Source organism: Momordica charantia, assembly GCF_013281855.1.
Source record: "Momordica charantia cultivar OHB3-1 chromosome 9 unlocalized genomic scaffold, Mcharantia_2.0 BLBB01000009.1, whole genome shotgun sequence".
NCBI lineage: Eukaryota > Viridiplantae > Streptophyta > Magnoliopsida > Cucurbitales > Cucurbitaceae > Momordica > Momordica charantia.
The window spans coordinates 31367296-31389249 of record NW_028275167.1 but is presented as its reverse complement, the minus strand read 5'-3'; the positions used below and the strand labels follow the sequence as shown (position 1 = coordinate 31389249).

The 21954-nt window shown below is 35.4% G+C and overlaps 4 protein-coding genes across 7 annotated transcripts; 1 reads left to right on the top strand and 3 right to left on the bottom strand.

Annotated features, from left to right (window-relative positions):
* Nucleotides 1–11: 11 nt before the first annotated feature.
* On the bottom strand, nucleotides 12–1590 carry LOC111019667 (S-adenosyl-L-methionine-dependent methyltransferases superfamily protein). The gene has a single exon (XM_022296070.2). It carries the CDS (start codon nucleotides 1131–1133, stop codon nucleotides 348–350), a length of 786 nt encoding a protein of 261 aa, XP_022151762.1. The 5' UTR covers nucleotides 1134–1590; the 3' UTR covers nucleotides 12–347.
* Nucleotides 1591–3302: 1712 nt separating this feature from the next.
* LOC111019683 (photosystem II reaction center proteins PsbY, chloroplastic) lies at nucleotides 3303–4108 on the bottom strand. Its single transcript, XM_022296092.2, has one exon. It carries the CDS (start codon nucleotides 3998–4000, stop codon nucleotides 3473–3475), a length of 528 nt encoding a protein of 175 aa, XP_022151784.1. The 5' UTR covers nucleotides 4001–4108; the 3' UTR covers nucleotides 3303–3472.
* Nucleotides 4109–9273: 5165 nt separating this feature from the next.
* Nucleotides 9274–13412, top strand: LOC111019702 (Regulator of chromosome condensation (RCC1) family protein). 3 transcript variants are annotated; one of them, XM_022296114.2, is made up of 7 exons: nucleotides 9274–9633; nucleotides 10343–10383; nucleotides 10478–10757; nucleotides 10854–11203; nucleotides 11303–11704; nucleotides 11843–12230; nucleotides 12944–13412. In XM_022296114.2, the coding sequence occupies exons 3-7, from the start codon at nucleotides 10533–10535 to the stop codon at nucleotides 13184–13186; spliced, it is 1608 nt and encodes a 535-aa protein (XP_022151806.1). In that variant the 5' UTR covers nucleotides 9274–9633; nucleotides 10343–10383; nucleotides 10478–10532; the 3' UTR covers nucleotides 13187–13412. The 3 variants fall into 3 exon arrangements, with proteins under 3 accessions (XP_022151806.1, XP_022151808.1, XP_022151807.1); XM_022296116.2 differs by lacking the exon at nucleotides 10343–10383; XM_022296115.2 differs by having other exon boundaries at nucleotides 9274–10383.
* Nucleotides 13413–15338: 1926 nt separating this feature from the next.
* Nucleotides 15339–21109, bottom strand: DIS1 (Actin-like ATPase superfamily protein). 2 transcript variants are annotated; one of them, XR_002602584.2, is made up of 10 exons: nucleotides 20610–21109; nucleotides 19913–20372; nucleotides 18616–18762; nucleotides 17826–17918; nucleotides 17511–17630; nucleotides 17228–17338; nucleotides 16764–16889; nucleotides 16551–16649; nucleotides 15657–15865; nucleotides 15339–15565 (listed from the first exon to the last, which is right to left on the bottom strand). XR_002602584.2 is itself a non-coding variant. In XM_022296144.2 (9 exons), exons 1-9 carry the CDS (start codon nucleotides 20657–20659, stop codon nucleotides 15785–15787), a joined length of 1287 nt encoding a protein of 428 aa, XP_022151836.1. In that variant the 5' UTR covers nucleotides 20660–21109; the 3' UTR covers nucleotides 15339–15784. The 2 variants fall into 2 exon arrangements, 1 of the variants encoding a protein (XP_022151836.1); XM_022296144.2 differs by having other exon boundaries at nucleotides 15339–15865.
* Between the last annotated feature and the right edge of the window lie 845 nt (nucleotides 21110–21954).

Here is a 21954-nt window from a genome sequence, read left to right as displayed (position 1 = left end):
GATAGACACGAAGGAAAGTTAAAAGAGGAATGTGTCGGAAAGGGAATAAGCCCATTACTAGCAGTGGGACCATGCCACGTCAGACAAATTAAAAATTACTAATCAAAAATATAATTCCTAAATAAACCAATAAATAATTTAATTTCCAATGGAACCCTCTAAGCAATTTCTTTCAATCCAGCTGTATTCTCCTTTTCTTTTCTCTTTTTTGTTCTTTTCTTTAAAATTATACACTTGACTTAATTCTTATATTCTTAATTCAGTTTAATTAAAAAAACAAAAAAAAAAAGAATTCAAAATTCTTTTTTAGTAAATACAAAAAAAGAATGATAAGAGTAATAAAGGAATCAAGACCGTTGGATCGTCGTCTTCTTGCGCGTCGTTTTCCGGAAGACTATCTCCGTGTCCAATCCGAAGCCGTCGATTTTCCCGAGGCGGACCACCTCCGATGTCCGGAACAGTGCCTCCAACGGCTTGACGCTGTACAGATCGTTGGCGGAGTACTTATCCGCCCGTCGGGATAAGGCCACGTGTAACACGCAGACCCCGCCGGGCTTGAGCGTCCGTTCGATCTCCGCCACGAACCGCTCCGGGTAGAGCGCGTGATCGAAGACGTTGGAGAATTCGAAATCGAAGGTCTGGTTTGGGAATGGCTGGTTGTGGAAATCGCCCTTAATCACGAGCGGCGGGTACGGAACCAGGTCCATTCCGATCGAATCCGAAACTCCGATTCGCCTCAATGCCTCCACCTCCTGCCCGACCCGAGCCCCGATGCATAGGGCTTTCGATTCCTTTGATACCAGCCCCTGCCTCTTCAAATCTTCGAAGAATCTCGCGAATACTTGAATTTTCCTGTCCCAATCGCGGGTCGTCCATATCTTCCGGAGCTTCGGGTCTAGGGTTTTGTTAAGCTGCCGCTTTATGTAGCGATCGTAGGAGGTGTATCCGGGTCGGATTTTCAAATCGTCGGATTCGGGTTTGGAATTGGCCGGCGACAGAATGGTGCTGGCCGGCGTGGAGAATCGGTGGTAGTAAGGGCGGAGAGACAATAGGAGGAGGAAAGGAAGAGAGAAGAACAGAGACAATACGAAGTATTTGGATATAACTAGAGGCTTTGTTTGAATACCTTTCATTCTGCACAACAAAGCTGCCACAATCTCTCTCTCTCTCTAGAAACCACTTTTTTCTCTCTCTCTAAAGGAAAATTGAGCCCTTCTCTTCCCTTCCCTTCCCTTCTCTCTATTTCTTGCCTTCCCTGAAGAACTGCACAAAGCAAAACAGATGCTTACAACAAGTTGACCTCTTTTTATATAAAATTGCAATAAGATTTTTTCTTTTCTTTTTGGGTTTAATGAAATGTCAAGAAATTAAAGGAAAAAAGGATGGGGGAGTTGGGGATAGCTGGCAAAATGGGAAAGTTCAATGTTGCATGTGGGGTTTTTGGTCATTTTCTGACATTTTGCATGGAGAATTTGGACAACTAATTGCCTTCACATGCCTTGCTTTTATATCACTCCTCTACCCATTATTTTGTATTATAAAATTATGGTGAATGGGCATGGTTGGTGGGAGATAACATAATGATAATCAAAGGATATCATTAGTCCACAATTATGAACAATGATTAAATATTAGCCCTTCAATTTACTGATTAACTATTTAATTTCAGTTTCAATTATTTAAAATTGGGTTCAAATAATAATAGAATGAAAATTTTAATAGGTTCAATTAAGTCAATATACATATCTCAGTTGGTTAAACAAATCTCTGCAATCAAATAGTTATGGGTTCAATTTTCCACTCCACAAATTTGTACTAAAAAAATTGAACCATGAATAAGTTGGTTATAGTGTAATAATATAAATTATTTTATTTGATTTTGTTTCTATAATTTTATCTATTTTTATTTTTTATTCCGCTTCATATTTAGTCCCAATAATTTTTTAAAAGTTTAGGTAAGGTAGATGCTTCAAACTTTCAGTAGTTAAAAAATGGAGTACCAAAAACTATATTGAAAGGCAACCGATAATATATAATTGATAATGGATTAAGTGAAATGAAAAAGGCATATCATATATAAGATTATCTTAATTAATAATGCGTTTGAAAAAAATAAATTCTTAATTAGTAATGAAAGATAAATTGAATATCAATCATAATGGAATAGGAAAATAACCCACCAACTGCCGCCTCCGTCTGTTAGTATTATTCTTCATTTATTAATTAATTGAATGCTCCCCCTTTCATTACAATTACAATTACAATTACAATTACAACATGTTAAGTAATTGGGTTTTAATTGTTAATGAAAAGTGTTTGTTTCCTGAGAAAGTGGGGGCTGGAAAATGATGTTCATAGTATAAATATACATAAATAAATAATAAAAAGAAGTAACTTTGAAAAAAAAACAAAGATTATAAAATAATAATGAATAATTAATGGGTTTAAGATGTGGCGTAACTTTTGGGTTTTGTGAATTATTTAGCTAGAGTATGGTTTAAGTATCTTTTAAACATTCATTCAGTGCCAAACAAGCATTTTGGTCTTCCTTCTACCAAACATACTCCAAAACCCATTTATTCTGATCATTATAAGTTTGATTTTCCTTTTTCCTTTTTTTTTAAAAATTATTAAAATCACCAAAGAAATAGGAATGATTTTAAATATCGTGGCCCCCATAATATTATAAAAAACTTGGAAAAAAAATGTAATTAAATTTTGTAACATATGAAGCAAATAAAAAAATTTAAAAATACAGTGAGTCAAATCAATTGATTAGAATATCAACTAAAATTAGCCAACATAACCATACTTCATATCGACTATCTTAAAATATCCGAAGTTTAAAATTTTACCTCATATTTGTTGTTGTAGTAGGAAAAGAAAAAGCTAAAGTTGATTATAATATAAAGTCGTCTGAAAAATGTGATATATTTTTAAAATTAAATAGAACAAAACTACCGTTCCGAAACTATTAAATGAACACGTGATGGATAATGGGCTAGGCCGCCGACCGATTATGTCGGCAAATGATGGGCCGAACTCAACTAAAAGGATGAAAAGAGACATAACGGCCCAATTATTTGGTATCAATATTCCAAAATTTAAGAAACATTCAAAAAAAAAATTCTAATGTTGTTTTGGAATTAAATTTAAGAATCAATGGCAAAATTCTACTTTTTATAAGATGTGGGGTTAGAGATTTAACTGATATCTTTCTTTCTTTTTTTATTACTAATTTCTTAACTAATGAATTAAAGTTTCACAAAATTTTATCTTTCTTATAAACTATAAGAAACATAGAAACAAATACACTATATATATCATACGAAAGAAATAAAGTTGGATTATAAACACTTAAAAAAGTTGCCAAGTTTTGACTAAAACGCTCCATTTATAAAACAGAAGAGAGAGTTTAATTAAAATTACAAGCCTTCGATTCCGGTACCGGGATGAGTTTGACGATCGTCGATCATTCGGATCTCATCCGATTGAGCTGGTTCAACGCCGGCTGTAGAATGTTGTACAGAACCCACAGAATCGCCGGCGCCACAACAATCAGCAGAAGTTGTCCCCTGCCGTCGCTGGAAGCTTCCGCCGCCATAGCTTCCGGCGTCATGACCAAGCCCGACGCCGCCAGCCCGCCGAGCCCCAGCCCAACAATCACCGCCTTCTCCGTTCGCATCCGGTTGATCTGATTAAGCGCCGGCTGAAGAATGTTGAAGAGCACCCACGCCACCGCCGGGACGAGGGGCAGCAAAAGGGCGAGCCCACGGTTGTCGCCCTCCGCTATGTCGGCGATTTGTTGGGCGGCGAAGGCGGCGTCGCTGGAGCTCAATGTCGAGAAGATAGCTCCGGCGATGGCGGTTCCGGCGAGGGAAGTTTTAATTGGGAGGGAGATGGGTGTGGTGGGTTTTGAGTTTGAGGGGATGATGGGGGTTCTGTTGAGGGAGAAGCATTTGGGGTTGAGGATCGCCATGGTCGCCATTGATGCCGCCATTGAAGCTTGCTCTGTAAAATCGATTAGGGCTGGGATGGGTTTGTGTTTGATTTGGGAAAATTGGAGTGAATTCTGTAAGAATGGAGATTTGGGAGAAATGAGAGCCAATGAAATTGGAGAGATGGGATTGTATTCTTATCCAAATGGGTGAGATTGGGAAAATGAGAGCCTCAAATTTGTTGCCCCCACCATTCCTTTCTCATCCATAATATCTTCTTCTTCTTCTTCTACTACTACTAATTTCCACTTCTTCACTATGCTTTTTAGTTTTCCCAAACAAAATAATAATAATAATAATAAATCAAATTATTTTAGGATAAATCATGGTTTACACAAATAATTTTAAGAGAAAAAAACTAATTTGTTTTATTGATTATTTTTTGAATTATAAATCAATCCTCGATTTTTATTTTTATTTTTTTCCTACAATAAATATGAGGGGCGGGGAATTTGAAAACCTCAAAAAATAAGCATATATGTTCATAATTGAGTTATGATTATGTAATTTTATGACAGACAAATAATAAATATTATATTAATACACAGTTTTGCTTGGTTATTTGTGTAACTAACTTTGGTGAAAATAAAAGACATTTTTCGTACAACTCAGAATATATATGTTTAATTGGGCTTTTTGAAATAATATTGGGCCGAATATTTGGGATGCGGAAGCCCATAATTTTGGCATATGTTGGTCGCCAACAGATATCCTAAGCACGGCATGTTACTTAGGAGGGTATAAAATTGGTATAAAATTTACACTTTTTCATGAAACAACGATGGTATCCATCACACAAATTACTAGAATATCTTTTTAAACATCCACCTCAATATTAAATAATTTTTTAAATCTAAAAATGATAAATTGGGAGATTTCAATTAAAATCGTGTTTAATTACACCCTCCAAAATAACAAAAAAAAAAAATCCTCAAAACCATCCATTTTTGAAACTCCTTTATTCTTCCTCCGACTGTCTGTTTTTCTTTTCTTCCTCCAACTGCTCGTTTTTCTTCCTTCGACCATCCGTTCTTCTTCATCCGATCGTCCGTCTCTGTCTGCCTTCCTCTCCGGTCAGCTCCGTTGTTCTCTATCGCCTGTCTCCGTTTATCTCGTTCGAAAGGAGATTTTCGTCCTTCCTTCTTCTTCGGTCATTTCTGCCTGCCTTCATCTCCGGCCGCCTCCGTTTTTCTCCGTCGCTAAAACAGTTCGTTTCCGTTTATCCCAATCGAAAGGTTTGCATTCTAATGGTTGTTTTCGATTTCTGATTTCGTGTGAAATATTGTATATATGAGGATATATATTATAGTTAGTTTGATTATGATATATCTTATAACTCAACTTGTATATGCAGATATGTTATATACTATAGTGAATTTTAATGTATATATATGGATATATAAGTGGATATATTTTATAACTCAACTTGTATATATGCGAATATATACTATAGTGATTTTAAATGTATATATGCGGATATATAAATGGATATATACTGTGATTTTTTAATATGCAGATATATGTTTATCGAGATGTTTATGTGATTTTGAATTGTCCTTGAGCACCAGACTGAATTAAGGGAAAAATCAATCTTTTTGAAATAGTAAATTAAGGTTTTGAAATTGTGGATTAAGGGATTTTATGTTGAAAATTAGTATGAGACCCACAATAATTAAAGAATTATGATAGTAATTTATGGAATTAAATCTTTTATATTTAAAAATAAATAAATAACTATAATAAATGTAAATGCAATGGGTAAAATCGAAATTAAAATAAAATCCGACCTACAGAAATCTAAAATTGTAAAATTAAAAAATTTTAGACATTTGTGTAAATAAATTGTCTAAAACAGTCCACCGAAGACATTATCTCTTACTTAAATGGAGACGGGTACGAGAAATACATATCGTCCTTGTTTCATCTAGCCTCCCTCATTTTTCTTTTAACTGTATACTTACAACCTTTTAGTGACGATAAGTATCTTAACTAGTTGAGTTATACTCAACTTGTCGATATTTTTGCATTTTATTGTTGAGATTGATAGATTTATTGTGATATTATTTGCATTCATTTTCACGCTCCTTGTGAATATCTCTATAATAAGATAAGGTAGTATTAACCGATTAATTTGTTAAGTAAATTTCGCGATTTCAATTTTATGATATTTCTAAAATGATGAACAATGAATTAATAGATAAAAACTTTACCACTGATAAATAAGTATTAGTGTTTATATCTATATTTATGATATTTTATCAAACATTTTTACTGTTTCTCAAAAAACTAAATCTGTTTCGTATACTTTTTTTCCATACAGTTACAAAAAAGTTTACTCACGAATTTTTTTCCCTTTTTAATTATTGATGTTAAAATAATTATCAATGACCTACCACTACTACCATTAACACTGATTTGCATCAATCTACACTAAAAGCTAATTTTTTCCATTTTTGTTTAGTTACACTGATCAATGGATCAAATGTCAGTTTCGTTTTAAATTGACATTATTGGGAGGGTCGGAAAAATTGAGAGTTGAGAGAAAAACATTAACCGTTGACAAACAGAGAGATGAAGTTATAGAAAGAGTTAAAGAGAGACGACTCTAAAATACTAAGAGATTTGAGGAAAATCCTAATGTGGTCGTGACTAATACATAATAATATATATATATATAATTTTTTTATATTTTACATCAAATATTTGATCGCGATCAATTTGTTTTTTCAAGGTCGAAGAAGGGAAGAAGATGGACCGACCAATTAGTCAGTTTTAAACTTGTCAAAGTTAATGACGTCTTTAAAATTAACTGACCAACTTCAATTTGATATTAATCGGCCCAATTTTTCGACTACTCCAATGCACTTCTAACTACCACCACGTGAGAGTGATGAAATAAAAAAGCTGAAAATTTTACAAATAATAATAATAATTTCTTTTTTTTGAGAATGTACGAATAATTCTGACAGAGGGATGCTGTCATCGTACTCGTACTACATACGATGTTGATCGTCTACGTGTCGACGCGGTACGTGCCGATTCCAAACGAGTGACTCCGACATGTCGTCTTATGCCTGGAGCAAGCCACAATAATAATACGGTTAGACATTTTCAATAATTCATTGAATTGAGAGGTAGAATATAATTAAGATATTCTCTTCATTAATTAGCTGTTTGACAAAATGGGATGATCTTGCCTTTTCTTTTCCCTTTCTTTCTTCACTATTTCACCTTTCCTTCTTAAAAATTTCGAACAAATTTTTTAACTTTCAATTTCGTCTCTAATTAATTTTAATATTATTTTAATTTTTATATGTAATTTTTACATTATTAATTTTAATCTATATACTTTCAAAATATTCACTTATCTATATACTTTAAGAAATATAAATATGAGTGTGTCTCTCTTTTGATTTTATTTCTTTTATCTCATATTTTCTATCACAATTTCAACATAATACCATATTTAATAAATTTCTTGAAATATTTCTATATTCTTAAATTAAAGATTTTAATTGCGCATATAATTTAGGTTAGAAAGTTACCTTTTAAAAATATATGGATAAAAATAGATGCTTGGTTTTGAAATTTCATGTACTAAATTAACAAGAATAGAATATTTAAACACTAAAAAAAGGTCTCGTTCAAAAATTATTATGAACTATAAAAGAGAAGTATTTGATGACAAGAAGAAGAAACTCGGTGGGGTGCAAGTCCACAAGCGCAGGGAACGTCATTCACAGCAACAAACTGCAGATTTTCCCGAGAAAATTTCACCGAGAAAATCTGGCTACTGTACATTAGCTTTTTCTCTTTCGAATCATCGGGGCTTCCAAAAACTGCTATACCCATTTACCAGACAACAGTTTTCAGAAGTCTCCCATTCTTTCTTTTCCTCTGTACTTCTCTCTCTGTTCACAGAGCAATAGCAAACCCATCCCAATGAGTGGTTTTCAAAAGAGGAAACTAAATTGCTTCTTCTAATGAAACCCCCACAACACCATTTTCACACAACTTCAAAGCTATGATCACAGCTTCAAAAGAAAAAAAAAAGTCCCAATTTTTCTGCTTCAAACGATGGTAGTGAATCAATCAAGGGCAACATAGCATATGCATGTTTCCTTAGTCCATACCGCACTTATAATAAATGGATGGGTCCATTTCTTACACCATGAGCCAATCATGATTATTCAACACCCCCCATTTATTAATGTCCTCAAAAACCCATGATTCCTCTCCAAATGGGACCAAACTCTGCCATTTCTCCTTATACCACATCATTACAAGTTTTCTCAAAATCAAGAAAATTCTGGCAACTGGGTCTTATTCATATTTCCTCCTGCAGACCAAGATTTAGATCCAAATTTTGGCTAAAATTGTTGGGTTTCTTTCCTTGAAACCGATGGAATGGAAAATTTGCAGATGAAGCAATGAACTGGAATTGGACCCTGCTGTGTTCTTTCCCACTGGTGGTGCTTTTGAATGAACTTTGATCCAGCTATTTTCACGTACCAGTTTGGCTTTTAGCTTTTGAAAATGGCTGTTTGGAAATCAATGTCAATCATTTCCTGTTCATAATTCTGCCATCACTGACAGACAGGTGTTTCTAGGTTCAGCTCTTGCATGGGAGTCATCACCTCATCCACGCTGTTTCTCCTTCTTTCTCTTAAGCTTTTTAGTTTTTTACAATTTTCTAAGACAACCCAGTGGATCTTCCTCAACTTTGTTGCTTAAAGCTCCATTCTTGAAATGGATTGAATCGTGTGGGCCTTGAGAAAGCTCTGTTTGACCTGCAACCACCGCTTTGAAAATTTGAACAGAGTTTGTAACTTTCTTCTCCACTCTTTAGAATAACAAATTTTCAAGGCACAGGTGAGAAAGAGAGAGATTGGAAAATTTGAAATTATTGGAGCATGGCATGGGGATGGTGAGGATGTGACATTCTTCCCCTGTTGAAGTAAACAAGGTTAATGTAAAACAACTTTTTGTGATTATGGAAAAAGATAATAATAATGTCGGTTCCCGATAAAATTACCTCAAGAAATCTGTCACTTTACACAAATACACAGTGAAAAATGTAGTGGGAGATTGGGACGGGGAAAAAAGGGGTATTTTTCACATAAAAATCCTATTTTTACGAGTGTTTTGGGGTGTGTGAGATGGGATTTGGGCTTATTCATTGAACCATGGTTAAAAACTAAGCAATTGGCATAGTCAAAGAAAAAGGGTAACACTATAAATATTGGGTAGCGGTATGCACAGCATTAGTTCTTTCTTTCTCTCCCTCAATTCACCATCAAACAGACACCTCATCTCTTTAAAAACGTATAGATTTGGAAGAACGAAGACACCTCTCATAGGATAATAAAAAAGCAGGAATTATTCATTCTCACTCCTCCTCGAGATAAAAATTCCCTTTCGTTTTCTCCCCAAAGAAAGAAATTCCTGAATCATCCTATAATCATCCTCTTCGTGTGGCAAGAGAAGTAGCATCCGATCGGAAAACCCACTTCGTCGTCACTGTCAATTTTTTGATCTAAATTTGCATCTCTTGTGGGTCGATACCGAGGGGAAAAACTGGGCAATTGTTGGCGGATGAAGTTGGGTTTTGACGAATTCTCGTTTCAACTCACATGTAATTTTGTTTCTGAATAATTACGAATTGATCTGCGAGGATCATCGTTTACAGTTAACGATTCTCGTTTCTCCCATCATCTGGGGTTGCGAATTTGGGGGAGATTTTTTTGTTTCTGGAAATTTTATGATCTGGGTCTGAGGAATTTTTTTCTTTTGTTTCAAAAATATGTCTGATCATTGGTGGGGATCGTCATAATTGTAAAACCTGTTCTGGGTCATTTAGGATGGAAGTTGATCTTACTTATTGTTTTAGTTTTTGGTCTCTGACTTTTGGTCCTTGTAATGAGTTTGCGTGAATAGGTGTTTCTCCTCTCCTCTGGCAATTCTTTCCTTTTTGGGTTTCTTTTGGTGTTGGAATATCCATTCATGGACGATTGGTATTCTTCCTAACAAAGCTTTGCCTTTTTCTCTGACTCAAATTTGAAATCATCATCTTCTTCTTCTCTCTTTGAAACTTCTTCTGCTCTTTTAGAGCTTCTTGTTATCCCTTCTGCTACTCTTTAAGTTGCTCAAGTTGTAGCGATGGAGTGGCTCATTGTTTTTAACTGATATAATCTTGAAGAAAAGGGTATCTGGGTTGGGGGCTGTGGCTCTTAAATCAATAAGCTTCAAAGCATCCATTAATCCATTAAACGTTTGCTTTTTCGTTTGTTTTCTCCTTTGTTGTATAAGGGATTTATACAGGGCTGCTTTCTTTTCTTGTGTAGATTTAAAAGTTGAAGTTTGTTGGACAATCTGATTTGTCTAGGTAGATAATAATGTCTCCCATCTTTTAGATTTACAATGGATCGCCTGGACAGAATAATGTAGTGATTTCTTTGTTCATGTTCTCGAAATCTCAGCAATTTAGAAGCTTCTTCTGCCAAGTTGGGGCACTGCAAAGATTTGGCAGTGCCCATGGATGCCACGACAAGCAAAACAGCAGCTATACAGTTCCATAGCATTCCTGATCAACCAGTTTCTGCTATTGTCACCAGTCCAGCATCAACATTTCCACTACCGAAGCGACATTGCTTTGGGGAATCCGACCCGGGCGAATTCCCCTTAGCTGCTAATCCCTCCATTGTCCTTCATGTCCTGACAGCATGTAACTTGGATCCTCAAGACCTTGCTAAGTTAGAGGCAAGATCTTCCGTTTCCCTTTTCTTGCTTTTCCACCATTGTTGTAACTCTAGGATTGATAATGCTGCTGATTGATTTCGGTTGTGTGTGTTGCAGGCGACGTGTTCATTCTTTAGGCAGCCTGCAAACTTCGCCCCTGACTATGAATTATCGATTTCGGAACTTGCTGCTTTGGATATGTGCCAAAAGAGAGCCATATTCAAACCTATGACAGCTGAACAGCATCAAGCTTTGAAGCAAAGATGTGGTGGTTCCTGGAAACTGGTATTGAGATTTTTGCTGGCTGGAGAAGCATGTTGCAGAAGGGAGAAATCCCTGGCAATAGCAGGACCCGGTCACAGCATTGCAGTCACCTCAAAAGGAGCTGTTTACTCCTTTGGGTCCAACAGCTCAGGACAGCTCGGACATGGTACCATTGAAGAGGAGTCCCGGCCTCGTCTAATCAGGTTGCGAAAAATTTAAACAATTCTTTCACCTAAATCCCAGAAACTTGCAAGAGAAGTAGTAGGCTTAGTAAAAAATTAATGGACTGCGTGACGTTGCAGATCCCTACAAGGAATTCGAATAATTCAGGCAGCAGCAGGGGCTGGGAGGACAATGTTAATCAGTGATGCCGGGCATGTTTATGCATTTGGCAAGGATTCATTTGGTGAAGCTGAGTATGGAGGTCAAGGAGCTCAATTCGTTATTACACCAAAGTTGGTCGAATCACTAAGGGATATATTTGTAGTGCAAGCTGCAATTGGAAACTTTTTTACTGCTGTACTATCAAGAGAAGGTAGGGTGTACACATTTTCTTGGGGAAGTGATGGTAGACTCGGTCATCAGACCGAACCAAACGACTTGGAACCACGGCCCCTGATGGGAGCGTTAGAAAACACTCCAGTTGTACAAATTGCTGCTGGATATTGCTACCTTCTTGCTCTAGCTTGTCATCCAAATGGCATGTGAGCTCCATCTTCATTTTCCAAAACCAGCATTCTGGTTTCTAATATTACTAGATTGAATTGGTAGTCTACATTTCATTTTGTTACAATAGATGAGTAACTGTTTCCATTCACAATCCTATTTTTCAAAAACATCAGGTCAGTATACTCTGTTGGGTGCGGACTGGGTGGGAAGCTCGGTCACGGTTCAAGGACGGATGAGAAACACCCACGGCTCATTGAACAGTTTCAGCTTTTGAATCTTCAGCCAATTGTGGTAGCTGCTGGTGCTTGGCATGCAGCGGTTGTGGGGCGGGACGGCCGAGTTTGTACATGGGGTTGGGGCCGGTATGGGTGTCTGGGTCATGGAAATGAGGAATGTGAATCTTCACCTAAGGTGGTGGAAGCATTAAGCAACGTTAAAGCAGTACATGTTGCTACAGGAGATTATACTACATTTGTAGTATCAGATGATGGCGACGTGTACTCTTTCGGTTGCGGAGAATCTGCTAGTCTGGGGCATAATAATAACGTCGCCGATGGGCAGGTCTCGCTTTCTCCTTGCTTTTATTCTCTTCTTTACTTGTTGGTTAATGATGCACGTAAGTATGATGGTATTGGGTTATGCATCTCTTTTATGTGGATCATTATTTTCAGTAGCTCTTATAGTGATTACATTTCAAAAAGCTATAAGAATTTTTGTTAAAAACAAAAATTTATTAAATGCGTTATTTTCCTTTGATGAGATCCAATACATGAACGAAGGGAACAATGTTTTAAGAAACACTTCTTTTTTTTCTTCGAAGAATTATTATAAGTCTCAACTGATTCAACAATTAGATCATTGGAGTTATCGTATAATTAGTCTAGGGTTTATCTTTTTGTCTTGATCAATTGATTTCATAGCATCAACAAGTAAACATATCCTATCTAAAAACAGGTGGTCCTCTATAGGACTTGATAATCCTCTTCACATCATGTACATGCTACTCAGTTCCATGTTTTCGCAATATCAAAATCTATCAATAACTCGAGACGGGTCATATCTCGAATGTTTTTTGTGCCACGCTTCTTTCATTTTGACTCTTTCATGCATAATGTACTTGATTCTCAACTAGCAAATCAGCAAGACAACTATTGATTTTTTCAACAGGATTTATATTGCTTTTCTCACACCAATACACATATATTCTTGTTTAATTAGCTACATGATCTGTTGAATTCTGATTAGTGACCAATGTTTTGATGGGTTTTGTACAGGGGAATCGGCACCCGCACGTTTTAAGCCCAGAACTTGTAAGGTCCCTGAAGCAAATTAACGAGCGAGTAGTTCAGATTAGCCTGACTAATTCGATTTACTGGAATGCACACACCTTTGCGCTGACTGAGTCAGGGAAGTTGTATGCATTTGGTGCTGGAGACAAAGGGCAGCTCGGGGTTGAACTTCTGGCGAATCAAACCGAAAGGGGAAATCCAGAGCGAGTCGACATTGATCTAAATTAACCAAAAGGAAAGAAGTCAGTAACTTTTCTCAGCAAACACAACTTCATTGATGTCCAAAGTATGCTAATGTTATGGCATTGCATTTTGATGCTTAGAATTGCCTTATGAAATTATTAATTTGTAAATAGGGAAAAAAAAAAGAACTCAAAAAAATGTGAAGAATGGTTCTGGTTGGTTGTTGATATTTGGATGGGAAATGGATGGATGGGCATGCTTGTTCTTTGTAGGTTTTAAGCTGTTCAGTCTTTTTACATTCTGTGAAAGCATCAGATGGAGTAGCGTATGGAGGATTTGATTTCTGGTTCTTTTACATGACGGGCATTGATAGCAACAAAACAGGAAATCTTTTCGGTAAGTAACCTCGAGTTCACAACAGAGGATTAAGATCTTAAAAACAAGTAATACAAAAGGAAAATTCATCAAGAACTTGTAAGAAAGATATCCAAGGCAATATCAAAAGAAATTGAATGAAAACAATGTCAATAACATATTACCAATGACAATGAGAGGAAGGAAGGGCAAAATCAATTGTGCGAGCTGAGTGCCATGGCCGCCATAGATCGGCATCCATGCCATGGCCGCCATAGATCCCAAGGATGCCGGTGGTGTAAAATTAAATTGTAGAGTCCGCCGGTCCGATCTTCTCTGTAGTTAGTGTTGTGGGAATCTTCGTTTCAGATCTCAATAGTTCCATAATATTTTTTGAAAAAATTACGGTAAATACCCATCAAACTTTGCCGTTGTTAGTTCAAAAAAGAAGATCTTTATTTAAAATAAAATAAAAACACCTTTTTATCTTAAAAAAATCAATTATACGTCAGCTTTCAAAACCGTTTAAATCTTTCTGAGAACTACAAAGGATGTCTAATTGGAAACAAGTAAATTTTAGTATAAAAAAAATAAAAATAAGTTGTATATGAATTTTTTTAAAAAAAATAAGAGCTACATATAAACTAATGAAACCTTTGCTCTTAAATGTACATGTATTAAAATTTTATTATTTTACATTTTAAGTCTCAAGGGTCATTTGTTTCTATAGATTTTAGATGTTTGGAAATATAAATATACCACATCTTCATATATATGTGTTTATTTTATAGGAAAACATATAATGATGTTTTGAAATATTTGAATAACTATGTTTGTTTCATAGGTTAGGATTTAATATCCTACGAGTTACCTTGTCAACCAAATGTAATAGGGTCAAGCAGTTGGCCCGTGATTAATTGAGGTGCGCGACTGGCCCGGACACACGGATATAAAAAAAATGTTAATGTTTGTTTCGTAGGATTGGTACGATATCTAAAAATTATATATTGTTCCAGGAAAATCTAATTGATATTCATGTCATCTATTGTTTCAAAATATATATATATTCATGTTATTTGTGGATTGACTTTTTATGTTTTTATTAATTTAATATTTTTTATCAATTTAGTTTATATTAATTTTTAATGTTATTTTTGTAGAACGCATTAATTTATATTAATTTGAGAGTTTTATGAAAATTTTAATATTGACCATTAATTTCAATTTTAATTTGGACTTTTTTTCAAAAGATCAAAGATTATGTAATTAATGACATTTCTTGTCAAAAAAAATTATAAAAATTTTATTGTATTATATTTTTACGTTATCAAATTAGGTGGGAAATTGAAGGAAATAGTATTGGTTTCTATAGAATTTTTTTACATAAATAATTAATATCAATTTTAAAAATATTTAGAAAGCAAATAAATTGAAACAATTTATTATTATTATTATTATTATTACTACATTGAAGTTTATTTTATATATAAATATACTTAATTGAATAGGATTATTTATAAAGAATACATTAATTTATTTTAATTATATACTAAAAATAAAAAAAATAAAGAAAAGTTAGAAAAGGGATTGGCAAAAGTGCAAAAAAGAAAGTACTTAACTTTCATAATGAAAATGGATTAAACTATTAAACATTATATTTTAATTATCATGTATATTTTGTTAATTTCTATAACATCCATCTCTTTCAACTTACTGTAAAATAGATGTTAAAGTTTCCAAAAAGATAGATTAATTATGTAGCAAGTGCAAGTAACCATTTGAAAATTGAAGGATATATTGAAGTTCTTACAAAAAAACTTCAAACCAAGTAAAGATTAGCAGCTACGATTAATGAACATTTGAAATGTATTAAGTTTTTGTAGTAATCGATCATAAGACAACAAAAAGGAAATAAAATTCTTTCCGAAACTCTCACCTAAGCTGAACGCCAAAAAACATGCAATTCAGCTTATCTAATATTCACTGAAATGCTGATGATTCTTATAGGATTCCTCAACGCCCATCTACATGAGAAAGCTAAATCTGGACCAATTGCTAATTTCAGAAAACCTGGCCCCCAATGAAAGAATTGAAGTAATGAACCGTATTTCGTACAAATTATACAGAAAATCATCATATTTTACACCACCCAGACACCTACCAAAGGTTGGGAAGCGGAATCACGAATTGAATCGAGCCGAGCCGAGCCGAGCCAAGGTGCATGTTCAACGACAAACACCAAAGCATCTGATCGCAATTACCGAAGCCCAAAACTCAAGGATCTTTGCATCAGTACATTCCTTTGAAAACCGGATTAGTACGGCATATGCTTGCACCATGCTCCTCGTACTCTGCTTTTGTATGACAAGCCTGCACCAAAAGACAACATAATAAGTTCGTAGATTACAAAATTTCGTGAACTCAGTGTCTCAGCAGCGATTTCTAACATTGGGTATGTCGGGCTGCATTTGGCGGATGGTTCTATGATTAGGAGAACGTTGTGGAAGCATCTGAGGTCCAAATTATCGATAGGCTCTCCAAGCATGTTGAACCCCTTCCTCCCTCCCTCTCTATCTTTTATTTCCATTCAAAATTTAATAGGAATGAACTCACTGGAACAATTCAAGGTGGAGGGGAAAATGCGAGGTACCTTCTTGGAGTTCATTCTCCAATGAACTCCATTCTAAGCATACTGTTGGATTCTTTCCGGTCTTATTTTATGACCTCATGAAATCATATAGAGAAAATTCCTATTTGTCCCTTCAAATCATAACACCTATGAGTACATAAAAAAATATATAGAATCGATTCTTTTAACGAATAGATCCGACTGCAACTTCTAGCGGGTAGCTCTCATGTCAAAGAACTATCATCAAGAGGGTTAACTACCATTTCTGACAGACTGCTCAAACGGACAGACTCGTTAAGAGATATGAAGCGTCCCCTTCCCAACCCACCAGAAAAAATAAACACCTAACAGGGATGCGGTTGATATCCTTTCCTGAAAGGATTGTAATTGGCATATGGTGCCTTCATATAAAGATAGCATACATACCGCAAAAAACTCCGGAGTTGATGCAAGAACAGAGCCTCCAAACCAGACTGCAAATCTCTGGATGGGATGGCTAACAACATTGACTTCCACCGGATGCGACTGAAAAAGGAACCAAAATTATAAGTTAATTGGAAAGTAATTTCTTCTGTGGGTTAAGTTAAAAAACCTATAATATTAAGCATATCAAAATAATGGCCATATAGCAATTCTCACCTTTACTTCCCCTACTATTCTCGCTTCAGAAGCTTGAATCCGGGCATCCACAATCTTCTTCAAGTCCCTTTGTAACCTTCTATGGAAGTCCTTAAACATTGTTGAACCTCCCGATAGTACTATATTCTAAAGTAATCAATAGAAAAGTAGGCTTTAGCAAAGAAGAATGATTACTGCAATGAAAAAAAGTCATTATATATGTCTACGTGCAATTCAAATGAAGTCAATCTCAAGAGTAATAATTGAAAAGTACCAAAGGAAAAAAAAAAAAATCTGGACATAAAGTAAATGGTTAAAAGATGGAAGAAAACAGAGGAGCAAACGGAAAGATTCAATATGTCTTCATAGAACGCGCGCACGCGGGTAAGGACATTCAATAGATTTCCTGGTCTGAAATGACTAATATCTTCAGATGGATTGTTTCATCATTAATCAAAATTGATAGTTTAACCAGGCTACTTCACCTTGTACAATGCCCTTCTGGTATCAATTGGTGCAGACTGTATACACCTGTCTATTACAGCAGGCAAGGGGGTGGTAAAATCACTGCTATATATTTCAGGATTGAAGAACACCTGTAGATCATCAAAATCACCAAAATAGTTCAGCACTACTAGAGACAAGAATCAGAATTTCAAAGTGAACTACATAATAACAATATTTCTGTAATCATCGTAGCCTAATTCAAGTACTCAATTAAGATTACAAGTATGAAATTCATTGTGATGACAAAAGCTAAAAGCAAACCTCAGGACCAAGAAACCGTTCATAGCCAATATCACAAGAGTATGGTGCACCCGTCTTAGGTTTAATGCCCTTCCATTGCTTTATATACTTGCCTGGCTCTTTATCATGCTTATTGAACTCCTGAAATCAACAAGACACAAACTTACCTCATTAAATCATCAGCAGAGGAATAATGACAAAGTACCCAAGATATAGCAGAATCGGTTGAGAAGTAACTAGTCTAATTTCAATCAAGTTGTAATTGAAATAAGTCTTAAAAAGGTGCTACTTTGATTTCTACCCATACTTATCAAATAAGTATAATAAAGTGCCAACCTTGACAATGTCAGAGCAGGTATAGCAATACATTTCCTTCACTTTTCGGGCCACTTCAAAAGAGTCCTCCGGTGGTATATTCTCTCCTCTTTCCTAAATGAAACAATAGTAATTGCAAGAGTTTGTGAGCACATCAATAGGCAACAGCTCATTCTATAAATTAACATGAATGAGAAAAAATAACCAATGCTTGTATATCCTCAATTTTGGTAGCTTTTGATATCAATATTTCAAGAACAACATTAGATATGGAGCACAAATTTAAATTCTACTAAAAAAATATAGCAGAACATCACAGAAAAATACAGGTTATCTCATTCTTATCTAAACGTTACTTTTTTATAGAGGCCACTACATATTCACCGGATACAAAGACAGGGCCACCTGATGGCATTCTTCATTACTAAACAAGGAAACTTGGCAACGTAATGCAACAGTCAACCATGGATATTGGAGCATCAACGCCACTCTAAAGAAAATCCCTCACAATTTCCAAGAACGTTGATGTTGCAAACAGAGAATCAAATTCAGATAATGCAGGTTAGTTATTTGACACTATCAAACTTGAGGAACAAATAATGAAAAGGACAATCCTCTCACAGTTCCATATTCTTACAACTTTCCAGTAACAAACAACTAGTGGCAATGATACATAGATTAGGCAGTAGCAATTGACATGAGCAGTGTTTCACCTATAGCACCACATTACCTCCAAACAAGCAAAATATAATTCTTCAACCCAAAAATAGAGAGAGATAGAGAGAGAAAGAGAGAACTAGAGGCAACCTACCTTCATGAGCTCCTGGACAAAGAGAGTCACGTCTTTACCAGCAATGGGAACAGACTTAATACTGCTCCCAATAACATAGCCATCTGCAACAGGCACAACATGGGTAGCCCCATCTCCAACATCCACTACAACCCCTGTCATCTCACACTAACACAAGCTACTTGTCAATTCAATTCATTTTCAAGTAATAGACAGACACGTTTAATAATATTAGCAATGAGAGATGATGACAACTATATTGATTTTTAAAAAAGATGTTAATGACAGAAATAATACATAGAACTAGAAACAATGGGTCTTCAAACATGTACTGAGTGATGTGTGAATAGATACTGCCTTCTCCTTCTTTAATTGTGAAGTGGCTTAATTATTATCTCTTTGAGCATGACAGTAGGACATTTTAATAATACAAGAAAATGAACTCCATCCTACACCTGACTGATTGTGATACCCAAAAACTAGCCATTATCTTCCAAAATACAAGAAGTAGAAGAGTTATGAGTTACTGAATGAAGAAAATGAAACTCTCTCTTCAAATTTCTGATAGCTGATAAGAAGAATTCAACTCCCAAAGATTTGGATCTTTGAATACTTCTCAAAATTATCACGTATACTGATGTTTTTGTATAATTTTCTCATATCTTATTGATGTCTAAAAAATTTCTGCAACAAGATTGCTTAAAACAGAACTGCTTTGAATTCAGGTCATTTGGTTTAATCTTGACACATTAATCACAATTGAATGGTAAAGAATAATGAAGCTGTTGGTCCTCCTATCCAAAAAAAAAAGTTGTTGGGTCGTGATTGGCAGCTTCACAAATCTCAACTTTTTTGGGCACTGCATTTTCACACTATATTGTAAGCTATTCACAGCACCAACTCAAGGACGCTCGTATTTTTAGCAGTTCCGAAGGGAATGATAGTAAAAGTATACATACATACATATATATATATATATATAATATATTATATTATGACAAGCAAGAAGAGAAATAAGTCCATGCGGAAAAATAGAGAGAAGTTTTTATTTTAGATACGGCAGGGTTAAGCTTTACTAAATCAATAAGGAGCTGTAAATAAAAGAAGAAATAGACAATTGCCATTGTAACCAATACCCAAATGTTTAACGGAATCTACTTAGTCAGTACAGGATATATAAAATCCAACATATCCGTGAAGAGCATTAACTTAAGAATTGCAAAATTTGTAATTTTAATCCTCTTAAATCAAGAACACTATAAGTCCCAGGAAATTGCGTCCATGCAGATTTAAAATTGCCTTCAAATTACACACCAACCTTAGATGTCGTATATCCAGCGGCAAGAGCAAGCACGGAATTGACAGCAATATAAAGCCCCGGAACATTGAATGTCTCAAACATTATTTCACCCGTATACTCGCGGCTCTCGGGTGCAGTAAGGGGGCTCTCGGTTAGAAGAAAATAATGATCCTCCGGATCACACCGCAAATAATTGAATATACATTGCTGCCAAAACCGCTCCATGGCATCCCAATTGTAAACCTGACCATTTCGAATTGGATAGCTAAGGTTATAAGTACTACTAGATCTCGACTTCGTAAGCGCCTCATCTCCAATGAAGAAATCGAGATCTGCCATTACACCGGCATTATGCTGCGCAAGCCAATTTGCTTTCGACGAGCTTCTCGATTGATTTAAGAACGACTCGTTAACTGCCACTACACTAGGAACAATAAAACACGGCTCTACATTGCCGGCGAACCCCATTTTAGTATATCTGAAACGAAACAATAAGAACAACAAAAAGTCAGAAAAGGCTGCATTAGATAGTCTAACAAAACAAGCGGCGCTCTACGGACGTCTATGAAGGCGGATTAGAAACACCGACAAAAATGAAACTAAGAATCGAAATTCGTATTGGGCATTTCGTCGAACAACTATTAGCCCATTAGCCCCGGAGCCGGAGTCATGCAAATTCCTGAATCGAAAGAGTAGATAGAATGGTAAAGGATACCCGGTGCCATTGTCGATAACTACAGCGGGGCGAGAGGCAGCGGGGTCCATGCGGAAAAGGGAGAATATCGCGATGCTGGTTGTTGTTGACGGTAATATTGAGATTCTGGCTGTGGGGAGTGGACCTGCAACTGAGATCCGAAAAAAAGTTCAAGGCAGAGGATCATGGTCATCAAGGGCGCTTGGATAAGCGCGCCAGAAGAGAGGAAGAAGAAGAAGAAGACGTTGACGGAGAAGTCGCAGACTTGGATCGCAAGCGAAAGCAGCAACTCAACGCACAGCTTGAAAACTTGCAATTGATGATAGCACCAGCCATTTCTTTTTCCCTTTTTCTATCTCAAGGGGAATTAGTGAATCGAGAAACTGCAACAAACTCCATAATCATCTGTGTATGAGTTTGCGTGCCCGTCGCCGATGCTTTTCTTCGCAATCAAACAAAAAAAAAAAAAAAATCACTGGCCGACCTGTGGGTTTGGGGGTTGGGGCTTTTGCTTTTTGGAGCGGACGATTTTGTCAGAAAGTATATATGCCATTCTCCCATTTACCACCGTTCGATTGCCACCCTGGATGGAGCTTCCACAGCCGTCCGATTACATCGTGGTACTTGCGGGGCCATCCTAACTCAACACTCGAGATCCACAGGCCCAAAGGCCCTCCCCCAGTACGATCGTATTCGCCTCAATTTTTTAATGAAAAAAATTGTGAATTAAAATATTATTTTGATCCTCAATTTTAATTCATTCTAATTTTTCTACTTTCTCAAAATCTTCATTTGAGTCTTAATACTTTCAACTTATTCATTTAATCTCTGTCTTTTCAAAACATTTATTCTAGTTCTCTATGTTTTTAAAAAGAGATCATTAGTCTTTTAATTTTACTTTTAATCTCATTTTTTATCATAATTTCAACATTATATATTTTATATAAAAATATTTTCGTCGGGTGTATAATTATGTTTTTTTAGTACAGTATCTTGAAAGTATATGTAAATTACCGCTGAACTATGGTCGCTTTGACGTATAGAATTATATTAAAATTTTATAAAGATAGACGAAAATGATATCTTTTAAATGTACATTGACTAAAATGAACCAAAATTAAAGGTACAACGATTAAAAATCAATTAAATTAAAAATATATGGATAAAATAAATATTTTAAAAATACTGAGACTAAAATGAATCAATATTGAAAATACATTGACTAAAATATTATTTTAACAAAAAATTAAATTGGTAAATGTTTTTTTGTCCCCTCTATGTTGCTTGGTTGCGTGTTGGAACCATCAAATTTCCAAATTTTTTTAAACATTCATAGACTTTATGTACCATTTGAAATGGTGGAGTA